At 34.8% G+C, this 18,138-nt stretch overlaps 1 protein-coding gene across 2 annotated transcripts in view; it reads right to left on the reverse strand.

The window, feature by feature from the left end:
- Positions 1–18,138, reverse strand: part of VWA8 (von Willebrand factor A domain containing 8) — a 364,311-nt gene that overhangs the window by 119,281 nt on the left and 226,892 nt on the right. For both annotated transcript variants that reach the window (XM_054701470.1, XM_037526940.2), the window contains 7 exons: positions 17,445–17,647; positions 11,208–11,324; positions 10,271–10,335; positions 9,726–9,851; positions 8,467–8,576; positions 8,068–8,222; positions 4,151–4,346 (listed from right to left, as the gene is read on the reverse strand). In XM_054701470.1, the coding sequence (XP_054557445.1) occupies positions 4,151–4,346; positions 8,068–8,222; positions 8,467–8,576; positions 9,726–9,851; positions 10,271–10,335; positions 11,208–11,324; positions 17,445–17,647 (972 nt within the window). The remainder of the gene's footprint in view (positions 1–4,150; positions 4,347–8,067; positions 8,223–8,466; positions 8,577–9,725; positions 9,852–10,270; positions 10,336–11,207; positions 11,325–17,444; positions 17,648–18,138) is intronic.

Consider the following 18,138-nt stretch of genomic DNA (forward strand, 5'->3'; position numbering starts at 1 on the left):
ATACTAAGGGTGGTGGTAGTGGTGGCAGTAACAGTAAACACTTGAAAAATAATCAGAATTGATGTTTACTGATTTGAAAATAAGTCATCTCAGGATATATGATTGAATTAAGGAAGTAAAGATGACGGCTAGATTTTCCTCCAAACTTAGCCAAATCCTCGTCTATCCACTTTAAAGGTTTCAACACTGTAGAGACTCAGTAAATTTCCATTACATTTATAATCCAGGTGGATTTCAAAGATACATATAAATTACATTTAGGGATTAGTTCACTAATGATTAAGGAAAGTCATGCGGCAGTGTTTACTGCACAGTGCCCCCACAGTGGGACAGCTGACATGCACAGTGCCAAGGTTAGGGGCGGATGAAAACTGTCAGCAGCACAACCAAGAACAGAGGGAAAATGAAACTATATTTAAAAATTCACTAGTATTTTGATACTAGTAGTTTGATGTACACCTGCTAATCACTTATCTTTTGCACTCTGCCTGTGTTCACTGATTAAAAGAGTGATGAGTGCTCTATGGTCATGCTGATACCAAATATTTGAATGTATTTAAAGTTCTAAAAACAGTGTCCTGCTTTTAATCAAGGGACATTATTTTGTGTTTATAGAGCTAAGGCCTGTGATTAAAAAAAAAAAAAAACAAAACCAAAATGCTAATATTTAACTAGAAGAAAAACAATCAGAAAAAAGGAGTAAATATATTTCCATCTGCCTTAAACAAAAGTTATACCATCTTTGTGAAAACCAACAGGAGATAGGCTTTATATTATAGTTTCTACTGATTTCTTCAATAAAATGTGATAGGCATTAGTTCCTGATTAATCAAATGGTTGGATTCTATTTACTAAAAAAAAAAATCAATTTAGTTGATTTTCATGAGAGAGAGACTTAGATTTCATAGACACATAAAGAGTCAAACAGTTTGAAAAAGAAAACAGTCCCTGTTTTACTTCTCTAATCCCTCATCGACTCTTCCTGGGGATACTTTCAACTTTTGAATCTGATTTTTTTAGGTTTCACCTTCATCCTTAAGGTGCTGACTTGATGTCTAAGCTACAGGCATTACTTACTGATTTCTCACCATGTAAGATCAGAGTTTTATTCTTTTGTCTACTCATTCCTGCCTGACACTTCATTTTCTTATCCCCCAATATATTTATATGATAATTTTAGTTAGATTAACATCCAATGCTTATATTAGGAGTATATAAATGCTATTCATAGCTGGGCTATGTCTTACAGTGTTAGTGCTTTTTCTTTCCTGTACAACTTTTTCTTTTTTATGTTTTCTTGGCTTAGTTTTTCACATACTTAGTATAGACTCATCCTAAAAGTGCCCTTGTCAAAATCTTTAAATATGTTCAAATAGATCAGGTTTATTGATCCAATCTATGGACACTGGAGGCATCTCTTCTGAAATATTCTCATCTGTTCTAATTCAACCAGTTGATTCCCTAGGCTGATGTACAGCTATCATCCTGGGATCCCTCCTTATAATTCTCCTGAGATTTCTTTTTAAAGCCCCTATTTTTAAAATTCTTCCTATGTGCCAGAAACTGTTCTAAGAATTTTATATATGTTTATAATAAAGGACCACTATTTAAACAAATGAGGGGAAATAAAACTTCTAATAACCAAAAGAAAAATGGCACATGTACATAGGCAATTCTCACAAAGGTAAATCACAATATATGAAGATATGTTCAAACTTAGTAGTTCTCTGATACAGGGAAAGGCAAAGTGAAACCATAGTAAAGTGTCTAACTCCTACAAGAGAAGATAAAGATAGAAAGCACCAGGATTTTTTTTTTAATGCTGCTGGAACAATTTATTTGGGAAATAATCTGGTAATTCTACCCCATAGTCTGTCAACACATACACAAGGAAACTGGTACAAAATATTCATAGCTCATTACTTATAAAAGCAAAAATTGGTAAGTACCCAATGCACACCAACAAAGAACTGATGAAAAAATTGCCAATAGTACAGGAGGGAAAGGGAAGCGGAACTGTGAGTGGGGATGACAAAGATTCTCTGCTTAATCAAACTCTAATCAGGTTCTTTTGGATCCACTTCCCAACTCAGTTCCAATTTTTGGGTTTCTGTGTTCATATCTGTATTGCCCAATTTTAGGAAGAGTTCTGCTAAATTAACTTAACCCCACTCTCAAAATGTGATCATGCGCGATATCTGATCAGACTCTTCTTCCTCTTCTTCAGGTCATGTCTGGTCACTCTAGCCTGCCTTCCTCAAGAAATCTGTAGGTCAATTTAGCCAGAATCTTTCCTTATTCCTGATTTCCTCTTACGACTTTTCCAACTTCTTATCTCCACCAACAACATTGGAGGCTCCGTACAACCAGATTTTAAGACTTACTGTAAACTATAAAGCTGGAAAACTAATAGAGTGTGACAGTAGTGAAGGTATAGATATGAGAATAATGGATCACAACAGAAAATTCAGAAGTAGACTCAAACATATGTGGTCTGTTGATTTTCAGCAAAGATCTAAAGTTAACTCAATGGGGCCTCCCTGATGGCGCAGGGGTTGAGCGCTGGGTTGCAAAGCTGCCCGCAGCCTCTGCGGCGCCGGTTCGATCCCTGGCCGCTCCCTGGCCACCGGAGGAGGGTCCCGCATGGCGCGCAGACCTCTCCTGCCGCCCGCTGCTCCCCTCAGCAGTGTACTTCGGTCCTTCTGCCTGCTCTGCTCCCCTCTCTGGCTCTGGTGAATTCTCTCAGCCTCCTGCGCTTCTGACTGTACCCAGTACTTGTATGTATGTATGTATGTATGTATGTATGTATGTATGTATGTATAAATAAATAAATAAAATCTTTTAAAAAAAAAAATAAAGTTAACTCAATGGAAAAAGGACAGACTTTTCAGCAACTGGTGCTGGAACAATATTTCCATGCAAAACAGTGAGTCTCAATACATATCTTGTACCATATAAAAATTAAATAAAAATGGAGCATAAGTCCAAATGTAAAATCCACAACTATAAAATTTCTAGAAAAAAATAAATGAGATTATAGCTTCATCAAAATGCAAGAAAATTCTGATATTGGACTTATATTTACACTCAAAATCCCTTCAAAGGAAAACGACACAATTTAAGAAAAGGGTATATGCTCCAAAGAGACATTTCACTGAAGAAAATACACCTAACAAGATGTTCAACATCATAATGTATTAGGGAAAGACGCAAATTAAAATCGTAATGAGCTATCACTATATACCTATTGGAAGGTGGAAAAATGGACAATACCAAGTCCTGGCAAGGAGGCAGAGCAAGTGAACTCTCATTTCACTGCTGACAAGAAGCCAGAAAAGTATTGTCACTTTGGAAAACAATTTGGCAATCTTTTCATGTCCTTAAAATGTCATTCCTAGATATTTATCCAAATGAAACAAAAATTTATGTTACTTAAAAATTTGTAGACAAATGTCCATAGTGATCTTATTTGTCATTACCAAAAAGTGGAAACAATCCAAATATCTATCAAATGACAAAATGGAGATTTGAAGACTAAAAGAATTTACACAAGTGATCAATGTAGAATCTGGCATACAGTAAATAATAAATATCAGTTGGCTTTGAGAGCACTGATAACTGAATCAGCCTGCATAAGCCCTGGTGTTTAGTCACAGGAGTGTAAGACAAAAGTCAGGCCTCATTTTCTATGCCTAGCATACTCATGTGTCCACTTGAAGGTAAGGATACATTCTAAAAGATATATCGTTAGGGGATTTTGTCATCATTTGAATGTCATAGAGTATAATTACACAAACCTATATGGTATATGGCCTATTCTCCTCCTAGCTTATATGGTTAGCCTAGTGGGACCACTGTCATATGTGAGGTCTGTTATTGAACAGCACAGCATTAAGCAATACATGATTGTATTTCAATAATTTTTAAATGTCTCTTTGAGAGCATATTCTAGGTAAATGCATTGTATTGATTTTAATACTAATGACTGAGTTCTAATAGCAATGACTACAGCCACATTCAGCAAAAATTTCTGAGGTCTTTTCAGCTACTTCTAGACCATTTTAGTTATCCACACTTATAAATATAGGATGATAATGATAAATTAAATATTCCTACCAAAAGAATTACCTCTAACCACTGTGTTTCTTACCTTTTGGGTAGATATCTTTTAGAGGAACTTCTCCTGGAGGCACAATCCTGACTATCTGATTAGTATCCAAAAGAGTCACACAATTGCTCTGTTTTGCAGTTCCATTTTTCTTCTTTCCTCCATAGAATACTGTATCAGTGATTCCTGCTTTATGTAAAGATGACGGCCTTTTCCAAGAATAAACTTCACTGGGTGACTGGATAAAAAGAGATTAAAATACTATATAAAATATTCACCACAACCTTTATAATGCACCCCTTTAAGCGAATGCCAGTGGTAAATTTGTATTTCACAAGTATAAGAAAATCAAATTATTCCCTAACCTTTTAAAATTTGGTACATTCATACTTTTCTTTTTCACATTTAAATGCTTAACCCATCAAAAATTTATTTTTGTTTATGGTATGAGGCAGGAATCCATGTTTATCCTTTTTTCACATGGGTAGGTAGTTGTCCAGATACAATTAACCTTTTTCTTCTGATATGCAATGCTATTATATAAAGATATATAAAGACAGTAGAACTGTCTTTAGATAGAATGATCTTTAATTAAAGACTTTAGTTAAAAAAAGACTTTAATTAAAAAAATTAAAAGTAGAACTACCATATTATCCAACAATTCCACTTCTGAAGAAAATAAAAACATTAATTCCAGAAGTCACCTGCACCCTCATGTTCATGACAGCATTATTTATAATAGCCAAAACATAGAAATAACCAAAGTATCCATCAGTGAATGAATGGATAAAAAAGTGATGTTTATTTTCAATGGAATATTATTCAGCCATAAAAGAATGACATGTTGCCATGTGCAACAACATAGATGACACTTCTGTTAAGTGAAATGTCACATAAAGAAAATAAGTATCTTATGATACCACTTATATGTGAAATCTAAAAAAAACAACAAACCAAGCTCATAATTTGAGAACGGATTAGTGGTAATCAGAGGAGGGGATGGGAGGAGGGCAAAATGATGGAGGTCAAAAGGTGCAAACTTTTAATTATTTAAAAAAATTAGTTATGCTGATGTAAAGTATAGCATGGTGACTATGGTTAATGATACTGTTTCACATATTTGAATGTTGCTGAAGAGTAGATTAAAAGTTTTTATCATAAGGAAACAATTTGTAACATATATGATGAATAAAATTAGCTAAATTTATTGTGGTGATCATTTCACAACATATACAAATATTGAATTATTATATTGTATACCTGAAACTAATATGTTATATAGTAATTATACCTAAAAAAAGTGAGAGGGCAGATATAAAACAAAAAACAATAAAACACAGTTCTATAAATGGATGCATCAGTTTCTTGCCATCCCAAGGTCCTCTTTGGTGGAGTATCTGTTCAAGCTTTTTACTATTTTTTCCTATACCTATATATCTATTTATGCATATCCAATTTTATTTCCAGAGCTATTTGAATACATTGAAAACTATGAGTTCACATAAATAACCCAACAACTATAGGGGCTATTCTGATTTTTTTTCTTTTTGTATCTGTAACTCCCTTCTTCAACACTGAGAAATCTTGACTTCATTACCCTTATTATTATTTTCTTGCTCAGTTCCACCATATGTGATTCATTTCCCAACTCCAATACTAACTTTCCCTCTTTGGCACATGTCATCTTCATTCTATCGACCCTGATAGCCTACAATGAGCTCTGCTCATATAAGGACACCTTCCTCACCTTACTTGTGCCCTCACATCCCACAGAAGATTGCCTCTTCACAGGCAAACATCTTTTTTCTACTTTGACTTGGTTCACATTACCAGTGGTTACCTCTTCCCCCACCAAGGATGTCCTTACCTTCTCAGGTTCTGACACCTCACCCTGGGCTACTGCTAGGCCATAATTATATTGGATAATTTGACTTACTATTGAGTTTTAAGAAATCTTCATATATTCTAGACACATTGTTGGACATGTGATTTGCAAATAGTTTCACTCAGCCTATAGATTGTCTTTTATTTGCTTAACAGTGTCTTTTACAGAGTTCACTTTTTTTTTTAAAGATTTATTTACTTATTTATACAAGCACTGGGTACAGTCAGAAGCGTGGGAGGGTGAGAGAATTCACCAGAGCCAGAGCGGGGAACAGAGCAGGCAGAAGGACTGAAGTACACTGCTGAGGGGAGCAGCAGGCGGCAGGAGAGGTCTGTGCGCCATGTGGGACCCTCCTCCGGTGGCCGGGGAGCAGCCGAGGATGGAACTGGCACTGCAGAGGCTGCGGGCAGCTTCGCAACCCAGCGCTCAACCGCTGCACCATCAGGGAGGCCCAGAGTTCACGTTTTTAATTTTGAAGAAATTCAATTTATCAATGTTTCCTTCATGGATCATATTTAAGATACTCAGTGTAATGTTTACCAGAAGGCCTTTTATTTGGATATTTTTCTGGTTTTCTAGAGATGAGCCTGTAGTTCTTCCCTGTTATTGCTTCTTTTCTTTTGCTGCATCCCAAAGAATTTGGTATGTGGTATTTTTTATATTATTTATTTATTTTAACATTTATCATTTTTTTTTTACATTTTTTGGACAATATTTGCTATCCCCCACCCCCTCAGATTGAATCCCCCTAGAATTTCCTTCCCCAAGGCACTCATGTACCACATCACCACAGTTCCCTGTGCTCCTGACTCCCTCCCTCTCACCCTTTCCCTCCTCTTCCCCTGCAGTATGTCTCTAGTTTATAATTGTCTGTTTTTGCTTTGTTGTGGTTTGTACTGTTATTATTATTATTTTTTACACTGATGTCTTATTTGGTTCCCCTATATTCCTGTTATAAGTGAAACCATCCGATATTTTTCTTTTTTCCTTCTGGCTTATTTCACTGAGCATAATTCCTTCTAGCTCCATCCACATTGCTGTGAATGGCATGAGTTTATCTTTTTTGATGGCTGAATAATATTCCATTGTGTACAAATGCCACATCTTCTTGATCCAGTTATCTATTTTTGGGTGTGGTATTTTTCATTGTCATTCATCTCTAGATACATTTTGGTTTCTTCTTTGATTTCTCTGGTGACCCAATAGTTGTTTAGTAGCATGTTTATATATTAATTCCCTTATATATACATTCTTCCATTTTTCTTCTTGTATTTAATATCATTGTAGTATCATTTAATATCAATGATATCATTATAATAATATAATATAATATCAATGATATCACGTAGTATCAATGATATCATGTAATATCATTGATTCTTATATTTTGATTTTATTAATAATTTATTAAGATTTAGTTTGTGTCTCAACATGAGATCTATCCTCGAGAATGTTCTCCATATGTACTTGAAAAGAATGTATATTATTCTGCTTTTGAACACAACTGTTCAGTATATATTTACTTTCTCCATGTGGTCTAATGTATCATTTGAGAAATCACCATTTATAGTATAATTACTTATATGGTAAGTCAGAGCAAAACTCAGTGGAAAGTAAATTGAAGTCCATGAGTTTTGAAAAATTTACTCTATAGTAATAGTTATAATAGACTCCAATAAACACCTTAAAAATTCTGTAAGTCATGTTATTTTAATAGTCTCAAATTGTTCCTCTTGACAAATTATACACACACATTAAGACAACATGATATAAAATCACTACTAGTGGGTTAAGCATTTAACTGTTTCTCCTGAACTCCCATGTATGAAGAATACAGGTTTTCCCTTACTAAATTATATAATTACATTACACTTCTAATGTTAATTTTTAAAAAGCAATGGAACTCCATAGGCAGAATACTTTTTAAATGACTTACTTGGAACTCAGACTTGATTTGAAATGTATACCAGAATAGCATTACATTTTTAATTACCCCCTTGATCGGAATGATAGATTATAAGCCAAATTGAGGGGACAAAATATTTATTCAACAACTTAAAAAACAGATGCTTACCATGAGATCTGGAAAACCAATGACAATTGTAGCATAATTTTGCTCATCTGAGAGAATTCGGTTAGGAGAAGCAATCTTTTGTCCCACAGCTGAACTTAGATTTTCAGATGACAGTTGATCACTTGAAATTGTATGAGGTATGCTGAAATCTGCTTCTGAAAAGCATCAGAGAAACATTAGACACCATATTCTTCTAAAAATATTCTAAGAAGTAATTTTTGCATGATTTCATTCTCATCAACTCAAAAAGAAAAACTCAAGTTAAAGAAAAGAGAAAGATATTTAAGGCCCTTTGAGAAAACTCAGTTTTTACAACCATGGCATCTTCCAAGGTAATTTCAAGTATATATGGAATTCAAAATTTTATTAGCAATAAGTATTATCATAATTTGTATTTACCTTGTGTAACTCCAAATCCTGTGCTAGGAGGCTCCTCTTTCAACAAATACAACTGGCAGATGCCACTATCCTCAGATTCGATGTGTGCAGGCTTAGTTAAAAGATATTTCCTGCAAACAACAAAAACATCTAAGTGAAAGTTTTTCTTTTTCTAATAATCACGAGACCAGAATGGGGAAAATCAGATTTTCTTTTCCTTCAAAGCCTCTATTATGTAATTTTCAGTGTCAGATTTTATCATGAATTAGCAAGTGGCTTCTCAACACTGTGTATAAAGAACAGAGAATAGTAAGAATTCTCTGTAATAAATTGTAAACTAAATGTAATAAATGTGAGCAGTAATAAATGTAAACAAAAAATCCAACACTTCATATAAGAGGAAGGGCTGTACAAAAAAAAGGGGACAAAAAGCAACTCCAATAGGACATATCCTAATTATCATGGAGCCTGCTGTGATAAGACTTTATGATCATTAGTAAGTGGAAGTCTGATTTCTGATTTGTGATCAGTTAAGGGACAGATTTCTGCACCACCATAAACCAATCTATTTATTTTTTAAGATTTCTAAAATAGGGTGTATAAAAAGCCAGAAATCTTTTGCAGTAGGCTACTTCTGTGTGTTGCTGAGGGGCAGAGACAGTCTGCATTTAGCTGTAGATGTGACAGTACAGAGAGGAGGGATTCAAAGTTCACTATGTACCCTATTTATATCATGTGTGCATAATATCCCTTTCATGGGGCAATGTACAGTCCAATGGTGGAGGGGGGGAGAAGACAAAACAAACATAAATAGAATCAAATGAAAATACACAGGATAAAAAAAGAAGAAACTTTTAAGGGTAGATTCCTTGAAGTTATAAAAAAAAACCCCACAAAAAATCACTAGCTTTAGGATGGAGAATGTGATCCTTTTAAGAGAAAATAAACTGTAAATCTACTTTGAAGCATCTCTGCTTTGTCAATTCAGTGAATTCTCAATGTGCTAACAGAAAAGAGCCCGAGGAAATATGGATCATACATAAAAGTCATTATACTTTTACTGTTAATTACAATGTCATTCTCTGAAAGACTTTTACTCTGTGAAGTCACATTTGATTTATTTTAGTCCCCCAACCTAGCCTTTCTTCTAACTTTCACCTATAGAGTACCTGCCAAATACAGTTAATATTAAAAGACAGACACAGGAAGACAGTAAGGATGTAGGATAATTGATATATTAGGTTGAGTTATAGCACATGATACTGTGTTGAATCACCCACTGATTTGTTTTGTTCTCCACTAGAAGCCATTTGTCCTCTGCCACGAGAAAAACTGTCTTGAGGTTGATGGGAAGTGAGATGGTGTGAGTTCGCCCTTCTAGGACATCCAGCACAGTCAGGCTGTTCCTGCAAAAGGAGAAGAAAACTATCTGAAATGGTGAGGATAGTGGCTGAGTAACCATGGCATAATCATTTTGTGAATTCTTATGCAACTTTAAAAAGAATGTTTCGAAGACTAAGTAATAATATAGAAAAATGTTAACTGAGAAGACATGCACAGATTCTAAACTATGAAAGAGTGTGCATAAGAAGGAGTAACAGAAAGGGAAAGCTGCCATTCTAGAAGTGATTGTATTCTGGAGTAATGAACACTATTATTTCTCAAGTTTATTTTTCAGTGTTCTACAATGTGGGATGAGTTATTTTATAATAAAACATTTATAATTTGCTTACATTTGTTTTATAACAAACAAGTATAATTAGAAGATGAAATGGAGTGGACAAAATAAGAACCTAGTTTAAATGTTCTACAATGAAGAGCTCACCCTTTTTCTTTGTAGAATACTAGCCAGTTTTGGTGTGAAAATTCTTTACACATTTTGTAAGTTTCCTAAAGACAAAACAAAACAAATGATTCATATTAAATGTGTCAGATACAATCATATCTCTTCAGCTGCTTTCTCTCAAAGTTCTTGAATGTGTAAGACATGTAATACTCTAAGAAGACATGTAATACTCTAAAGCTTTACCTACTTTAAAACTCTTATGGTAACACGGATTTAAGTATGTTTCCAAATTTACTGCAAACCACACACTAAAACCCCTTCAGAATAAAACTTTTAAAAATAATGCTAAATTCTATTTAGAAATAAACATGTTATCTGATGAATAAATACACAGGAAATATTTTATTTCTTAGATTTGGATAATTTATTTGAAAAATCCTTTCCATCACTTTGAAGACCTAAGTATGTTGTTGTGCAGGACACAATATATTTTATATCCTTTACCTTTTTCTAAATGGCAGAATAAATTCTCTTGTGTTGACCTAAAATATTTTGTAGTTTAATAAAATAAATTTAGTAGATACAATCAGGAGTTACACTTATGGATTTAGCCTATAAGTTCAAAACATTAACATACATATTGAACTAGGAAACTGGTTAAAGTGACTGCATGATTAGGAATTTGTCACCAATATCACACTCACATAGCTCATGGTGTTCTATTATTATTAGTTCAGTTCTGACAATTCTTTATGTATGTGTGACAATTCTTTATGTATGTGTTCTGACAATTCTACTAGTATTCTATATATGTGTATCTGTATCTATTTTCATCATGCTAAAATCTACAAATGCATATTAAGAGAAATCTTATTGAAAATAAGGCACAGAAAGGGATGGGCAGGCATGCATCTTTATGGTTAGAAAGTCATAGAAAATACTTGGCAATTTGCTCAACAAGATTAGTATTCCTTACAATTTCCTGCTGGAACCTGTTCCACCCAGAAGGTTTCTTGGATGTCATCTCTTCTGAAGGGAGGATGAGACGACGAAGGGTTTGGTTGGTGGTGTCTAGCAATAGGATGATATTGCTCTGCAAATAAAGATAACAGTGAAAAGCTCAAGATTTGATCCTATTTTTAAAAAGCAGAAACCTCTTGGCAACCTGGGAGTAAAGGTTATAATGATAAACTAAAGGGAAGCCAACAAAGTTGAGATATTTTAGGGATACCATGAAGATATGAAATGATTTTCCTTAATAGAGAATTTAAAGTTTTAGACAGTTTTATGAAGATATTTCTATATCTGTAGTGCATAAAGTATCTCTTAGAAGATTTTATCTTAAACTTCTAAATCTAGGCTACCTTAACCATAATTCTGTTTTATTATCAGTAATGAGGAAATTAAGAGATTTGTGATCTTTATTTTTTTTTTTTTAAGATTTATTTTTATAAGCACTGGGTACAGTGAGAAGCGCGGGAGGGTGAGAGAATTCACCAGAGCCAGAGCAGGAAGCAGAGCAGGCAGAAGGACCAAAGTACACTGCTGAGGGGAACAGCGGGTGGCAGGAGAGGTCTGCGCGCCATGTGGGACCCTCCTCCAGGGCCAGGAAGCAGCCGGGGATTGAACCGGCACTGCAGAGGCTACAGGCAGCTTCGCAACCCAGTGCTCAACCACTGCGCCACCGGGGAGGCCCGAGATTTGTGATCTTTAAAAGCCCATTTACTTGTCTCAAAATTATATTTCCTCAAAAATAAAAGAAGTTTCTGTTGAAAACTCTCTAATATCATGCATAATTAGATCCCATGTATTCTTTTCACTAATTCAGGTATAATTCAGAAGATATGTACACGATAAAAAGATAGATGAGCAAGAAAATATCAAGAACCTAGCTAGTGGGCCTCTCTAGTGGTGCAGCAGGTTGAGTGCTGCGCTGTGAAGCTGTCCACAGCCTCTGCAGCCCGGGTTCGATTCCTGGCCAGCCAGGGAGATACCCACACGGTGCGGCAGACCTCTCCTGTCTGGTCTGCTGCTCCCCTCAACAGGGTATTTCAGTCAATCTGTCTGTTCTGCTCCCTGCTCTGTCTCTGGTGAATCCTCTCACCCGCCTGCACATCTGGCCTGTACCCCGGTTCTTGTATGCATAAATATATCTTTAAAAAAAGAACCTACCTAATAATGAGTGTTTCTTAGTGAAAGCTTCATTCACTAAGCTTTAAGAACTTTTAAAGCTTGTGCTAGATTTCTCCAGCATTGTTAATTACAGATATGCAAATGAAGTAATAGTTGCCCAATAATTTAAATATTTTAAAATAAACTTTAAGCATTACAATAGCACCAAAAAAACCATGAAATACGTTAAAATTGAGAAAATCAGAAAAGAAGTAAATATTTTAGAGATGCATAGAAATTGGCTTTTTTAGTTAAAATTTAAAGACTTGAAAATTAAACTCACTAGTTTGCTAAAAGCACCTGTAAGTTGTTTGTCAGGCCTCATTGTTACGCAAATATCTTATTATTTCTTTCTTTTTTTGTCTTCTTATTCTAAATTTGGGCTCCTTTAGTTATCTTAACCCTTATGAAAGTTTCATTTCAAGAACTTTCTTTTGGGAAAATACACAAAATACTCGAAGAATTAATATATATTTGGTATATACATATTAAAATAAAGGTAACAAAATATGAAATGTTCATTTGTTGCATAATATTTGAGTAGATTATTATACTAAAAGCAGATAGGAGAAAACAAGGATGAGTTAACCATGGGCCTTGACCTCCATTATGTAATTCAGTTAGAGAGAAATAAAAAGAAATGTAAAAAGATTACTGACTCATCTGCAAATATAGGATCTCATAGTGTGGTTTCAAATTTATTTTTACTTGCTAATTTTATTAAAGTGCTCAGGAATTAAAGCAGTATTCATGCCACGTAGTTTCCTATGATCTATATACTCTGAACCTTGGCTGTAATAAGACATTCTATGAAGCATGTTGATAAAGCTTAAAGTTTTTTGCAAACCTTATCCTTAGAATGCATCATTCAATATAATATATAGTTTTCCACTGAGTGTGTTAGGAATAGTCTTTCTAAAATTAGTATTTCATATAAGAAGCATAGCATTATTCCTGTATTTCAACATTTGAAAATGGTAGTGAAGGGCCTCCCTGGGGGCCCAAAGGGCTAAAAACAGTACTATGAAGCTATCCACAGCCTCTGCTGCATGAGTTCAGTCCCTGGCCTGCCAGCGAGCTACTCACATAGCGCAGCAGACCTCTCCTGTTTTACCTGCTGCTCCCCTCAGCAATGTATTTCAGTCACTATGCCTATTCTGTTTCTCACTTTCTCTGGTGAATCCTTTCACCACCCCACACACCTCTGGCCTGTACCCAGTTCTTATCTGCATAAATAAATCTTAAAAAAAAAAAATTAAAAAAGGAGAAAATGGTAGTGAAGTCTTAATGTTTCCTTTAGAAAACATATTAATAAGTTAAAAAATCAGTTTCCATTCTAGAGTAAATCTTTTTGAGTTTTTTTATAGGAGAAACTCTATCTTATATGATAAATATATTCATATATACACACAAATTAACATTAACATTAACATAACTTCTTAGCACTTTAAAAATCTGGGATAACATGAACTTTTCTAAGCAAAAGAAAATTTCTAAAAATTGATCCTAAAATATGATTAAGCAGAAGAATAAGCAGATCATTAAGGAGATATGATTAAGCAGAAAAATAAGAACAGTTTTGCATTTTTCTTCCTTTTTAGGGTCTAAAACTTATATACTCATAATATGGCAAAAGTAACAGCAAGCATATATTTCTAGCCATTGCTGTATTTAGAATTAGTTTTAGAAGTAATTGGCAACATGAAGGAGTTCTGTTGCTCTCTCCTTTTAGATGTTAATAGTTTCCTTCTGTAAATGACTAATGATATATTCTGTCTGAGTTTAAAAATAGAATTTTGCGTCACACATGAGTACATGTAACTGTGGCTTTGGCACTCCTTTAAGGGGGGCAGAGAGAGAGAAGCAAGTGAGTGATTTTATAATGTTTGTATTTGACTGGGAGAAAAGTAACCTCTGGATGACCTCAATGTCCCAAAGTCTGAAATTCTAAACTTTGTACAGATGTAATAAGTAATCTCTTGGGGCGGGGGATGTCTTTATTTTTAGTCATGGCAAAGTTTCCCTTTCCTCACTTAAGGTTTTATTTTAGCAAAGAATTTTTGAACAACTTCTAAAACTAACCAGGGAAATGCATCCATGGCAAAGTTTTATTTTAAAAAGCCCAGGGATAGGATAGATGAATTAATGGAAATACTTCTCTATAATATTTTAACTCCATTTTTAGTTAGTGAAGAATGAGGAAGAAATAATTGATGGCAGCGTATTCAGTTTTTATTCGATTAATTTCCCCATTTGTTAAATTTTATAGCTACACGCTATTCATTTGGACTTACAAAGGTCTTATATCCTAAAAGGGCCACAATATAAAACAGCAGCTGAGATATCTTCTCTGGGAAAAGAAGAGGTAGTTTCAAGGAGAAAGGAAGAGTAGCAGTATCCAGATAAGCTGTGTATTGCCTGCTCAGGGTACTGAGGGAGATCTCTGAAAAATGGTTAAAAATGTGGTCAGGGGTATAAGGAAGGCAGCATGTAAGAATGCCAGGAGGCAAAGTGCTCCTATGAAAGATAAGGACATCTTTATAAGGAAAAAAATATTATCTTTGATAATATGTTGTAACTGAACAGAGTATTAATCATCAATGTTGCCACATAATTGGATCTTTTGAGAAAATAAAATACTTGTTGAGCCCCTAAAAATCTAGTATTTTCAAAGAATTGCTATATAAAATTTTGAGTTAACTTGGCAGCTAAAAATATGACAGAACTGCCTGAATAATACCCCAAATTTCGATTCTTATCCAAAGTTGATTCACTTACTGAATTAAAAATCACTAAGATGTCATTGTTTTTTACGGAAGAATTTTCTGAATATAGAATTCAGTTCAATGCCACTGATATTTTGTTGGACTCTATAAAAGTAAAATAGTTGTTATGATCAGTTGGACACAAACTTTTATAAGCAATATCTGATTGTTTATAAACTGCTTGTAGGAGAAAATGAAAGTGAAAAACAAATGAAAATCAGAAAAAAAATATTAACTAAGAATTTATAATAGTTATTTTGGCAAAGTCTAAAAGTAAAGTAGACTTATTTACTTAGTGAACTAATAACATGTTATTTATGTAATCTTTCCTTAATTAGACAGTCAAGAAGTATTGTTTCTTGGTAACACTTTGCTCTCATAGTGACTTTAAATACAAATGCAAATGACAACCCTGCATTTCTTTAGTATTCTCCAATTGCTAATAGTTTTATTTTTTTCATACTATTCTTTTCCCCAAGTATCTGCTGTGAGTGGATAAAGTTTGAATCTCAGCTATCTTTGATGGGTAAGTTGTTTAAACTCTCTGAGTCTTAGTTTCTTTACATGTATGTATATATAAAAAATTAAGTTACCTCAGTGCAACTGGAATAATAACATGGGATAAATGTTAAGAAATCTTTCACTTGGCATATTGCCAGCATTTAACACTATATCCTTCTCTTTGAGACATCATCACTTGCTTTCCAGGATATCCTGTGCCCCAGTTTACCTGTGTACTTCAATGACCACTCATTTTCAATCCCCTTGGTTGATTTCTCCTCACCTCCCTGATATCAATATCTTACTGTCTTGCAACTTACTGTTTGGATTTCTTAGTCCATAGTCATTCTTTGGGTGACCTCTTTCGAGCTCATGGTTTAAATAACATTATGCCAATGACTTCCAAATTTATATTTCCTGTCTCAACTCTCCATTGAACTCTAGACTCTTCTACTTGGATGTCTAATGTTTAAATAGGCAGCCCCTCCCCCCTCTCCCACCCCAATAGATTCTTTCTTCTCAGTTGATGGCAATTCAGTTAGCATCCCTTTAGTTGCTCAGGCCCTAAACCATGGAGTTTCTCTAATTCTGTTTCTTACCATACAACTGATTTGTTGGTCCTACTTTCAAAATATGTTCAAAATCCATTCTTACTTTTGACCTCTGTCTTCCTCCAAACTGCCATGATCTCATTGCCATTGTCTAGCTCATTGCAAAAATCTCTTAACTATTTTCCCTTAGTACTTTTTCATCATAGAGAAGCCAGAGAAATCCTTTTAAAATATAAGTCAGATCATGCTGCTCCTCTGTTTGAAACCCTCTAACACTTTCCCCTTCCATTCACTGTCAGGGCCAGGACATTCCAATGGCCTATAAGGCTCTACACAATTTGCTCCCCATCCCCACTGACATGCCCCCTACCTCAACTCACTTTAATCTCTTTTGAGCTCCCTCTTTCATACTCTTCCCCTCATTCAATCTTCCCCACCACAGTCTTTGGGTTTAATGCCCTTATAAAAGAGATCTCTTGCTTCCTTTGCCATGTGAGGTTATTGTGAAAAGATGGTTCTTGGGAAGAAAACTACCACCAAATACTGAATCTGCTGATGCTTTGATCTTGGACTTCTCAGTCTTTAGAAATACGAGGAATACATTTGTGTTGTTTGTAAGTTACCTAGACTATGGCATTTCTGTTACAGCAGCCCAACCTGACTGTGGCAATTCTATGGAATACATTTTCATGGCTGTCTCTGCATAAAGAATGTCATTCAGTTCTCAGACTAAATGCGGTCTCCAAGAGGAATTACCTTAGCAGCTTTCCTAACACTCTTCACCCTCCCAACTCTTCATACTCACTCCCATCTCTCCTGGATAACAATTATTTCTGTATAACAGAAATATTTCTGTATAACAATTATCACTACTTGGAAATGGTATATTTATTTGTTGGAGAGATTGTTGTTGGTCTCTTAAAGAGCTTCACAATAAGTAATTATCAGGTCACATTGTCAACAGTCCTGAGGTTGAAAAACCTTGACAAACATGTTTCTAGAATTATAGGTGATGCTGAAGTCTTGGCAGAGAGGAAGACACTAGCCTGCCTTTGTGGTACTGATAAAATATAACCTCTGACTTCACCCTTTGGACTCTCCCTCTTCTCTGTTTATGAAGCACATATCTCTATTATACATTGCAAATCACTCTTTTCCTTCTTTTCCTTCACATAAATGACTCTTGGAGTAATAATACCATGTGAGTAGACTGCAGGGGATTACCTCCTGCTCGTGGAGGATCACTTGACCCTTCAGAGGATTTCCCAGCGGTGCCACTGTCACAAATGGATGCCAGACTCCACTGGCTGCTCGTGGAAAGATGTCATAAAGGTCCACAAAGTAGCCACTTTTTTTCACAGTCGTATTCATAAAGTATAAGGAAACAGGATTGCATGTAACTACGTAGAGGGTGTTTTCCTCATTTTCTGAAATGACAAAAAGGTGTTAATTCTGTAGCCTGCAACAGACTTTCTGACTGACCAAGAGAAAACTGAATCAAATGAAAACTGAATCTGTCTGAGCATAGCTGAAACTCAGCAGATGCACTGTTGATGAACTGACTAGGCTGAAAAAGCACATGAAAAACAATTTAGTTCTTAAATGGGGCCACACCTATCTATTTGTTCCTAAAAGGATTTCATAATATCTCACGATAACATCATGGAATATTTAACACTCCTTAATGTCAGGAAATTCTTCCTTGTATGAAAGCAGAATATTCGTGCTTCAATAAAGGTCTGTTTTCTCATGTTTTATTGTTGATTCAGATGGGCCACAGCTGGTCAACATCTTATAACTGCTAATCTTGCATTTCCTAGATAGTTACTAGTCTGTTAGGTTTTTCTTACTATAAGTAATTCCATATTTTGATTCTTAGCTCTATAGATCTCACTTTTCAATTTTTTGTTCATATTTG

Source organism: Talpa occidentalis, unplaced genomic scaffold (assembly GCF_014898055.3).
Source record: "Talpa occidentalis isolate TD23 unplaced genomic scaffold, MPIMG_talOcc4v2.1 talOcc4.5, whole genome shotgun sequence".
Taxonomy (NCBI): domain Eukaryota; kingdom Metazoa; phylum Chordata; class Mammalia; order Eulipotyphla; family Talpidae; genus Talpa; species Talpa occidentalis.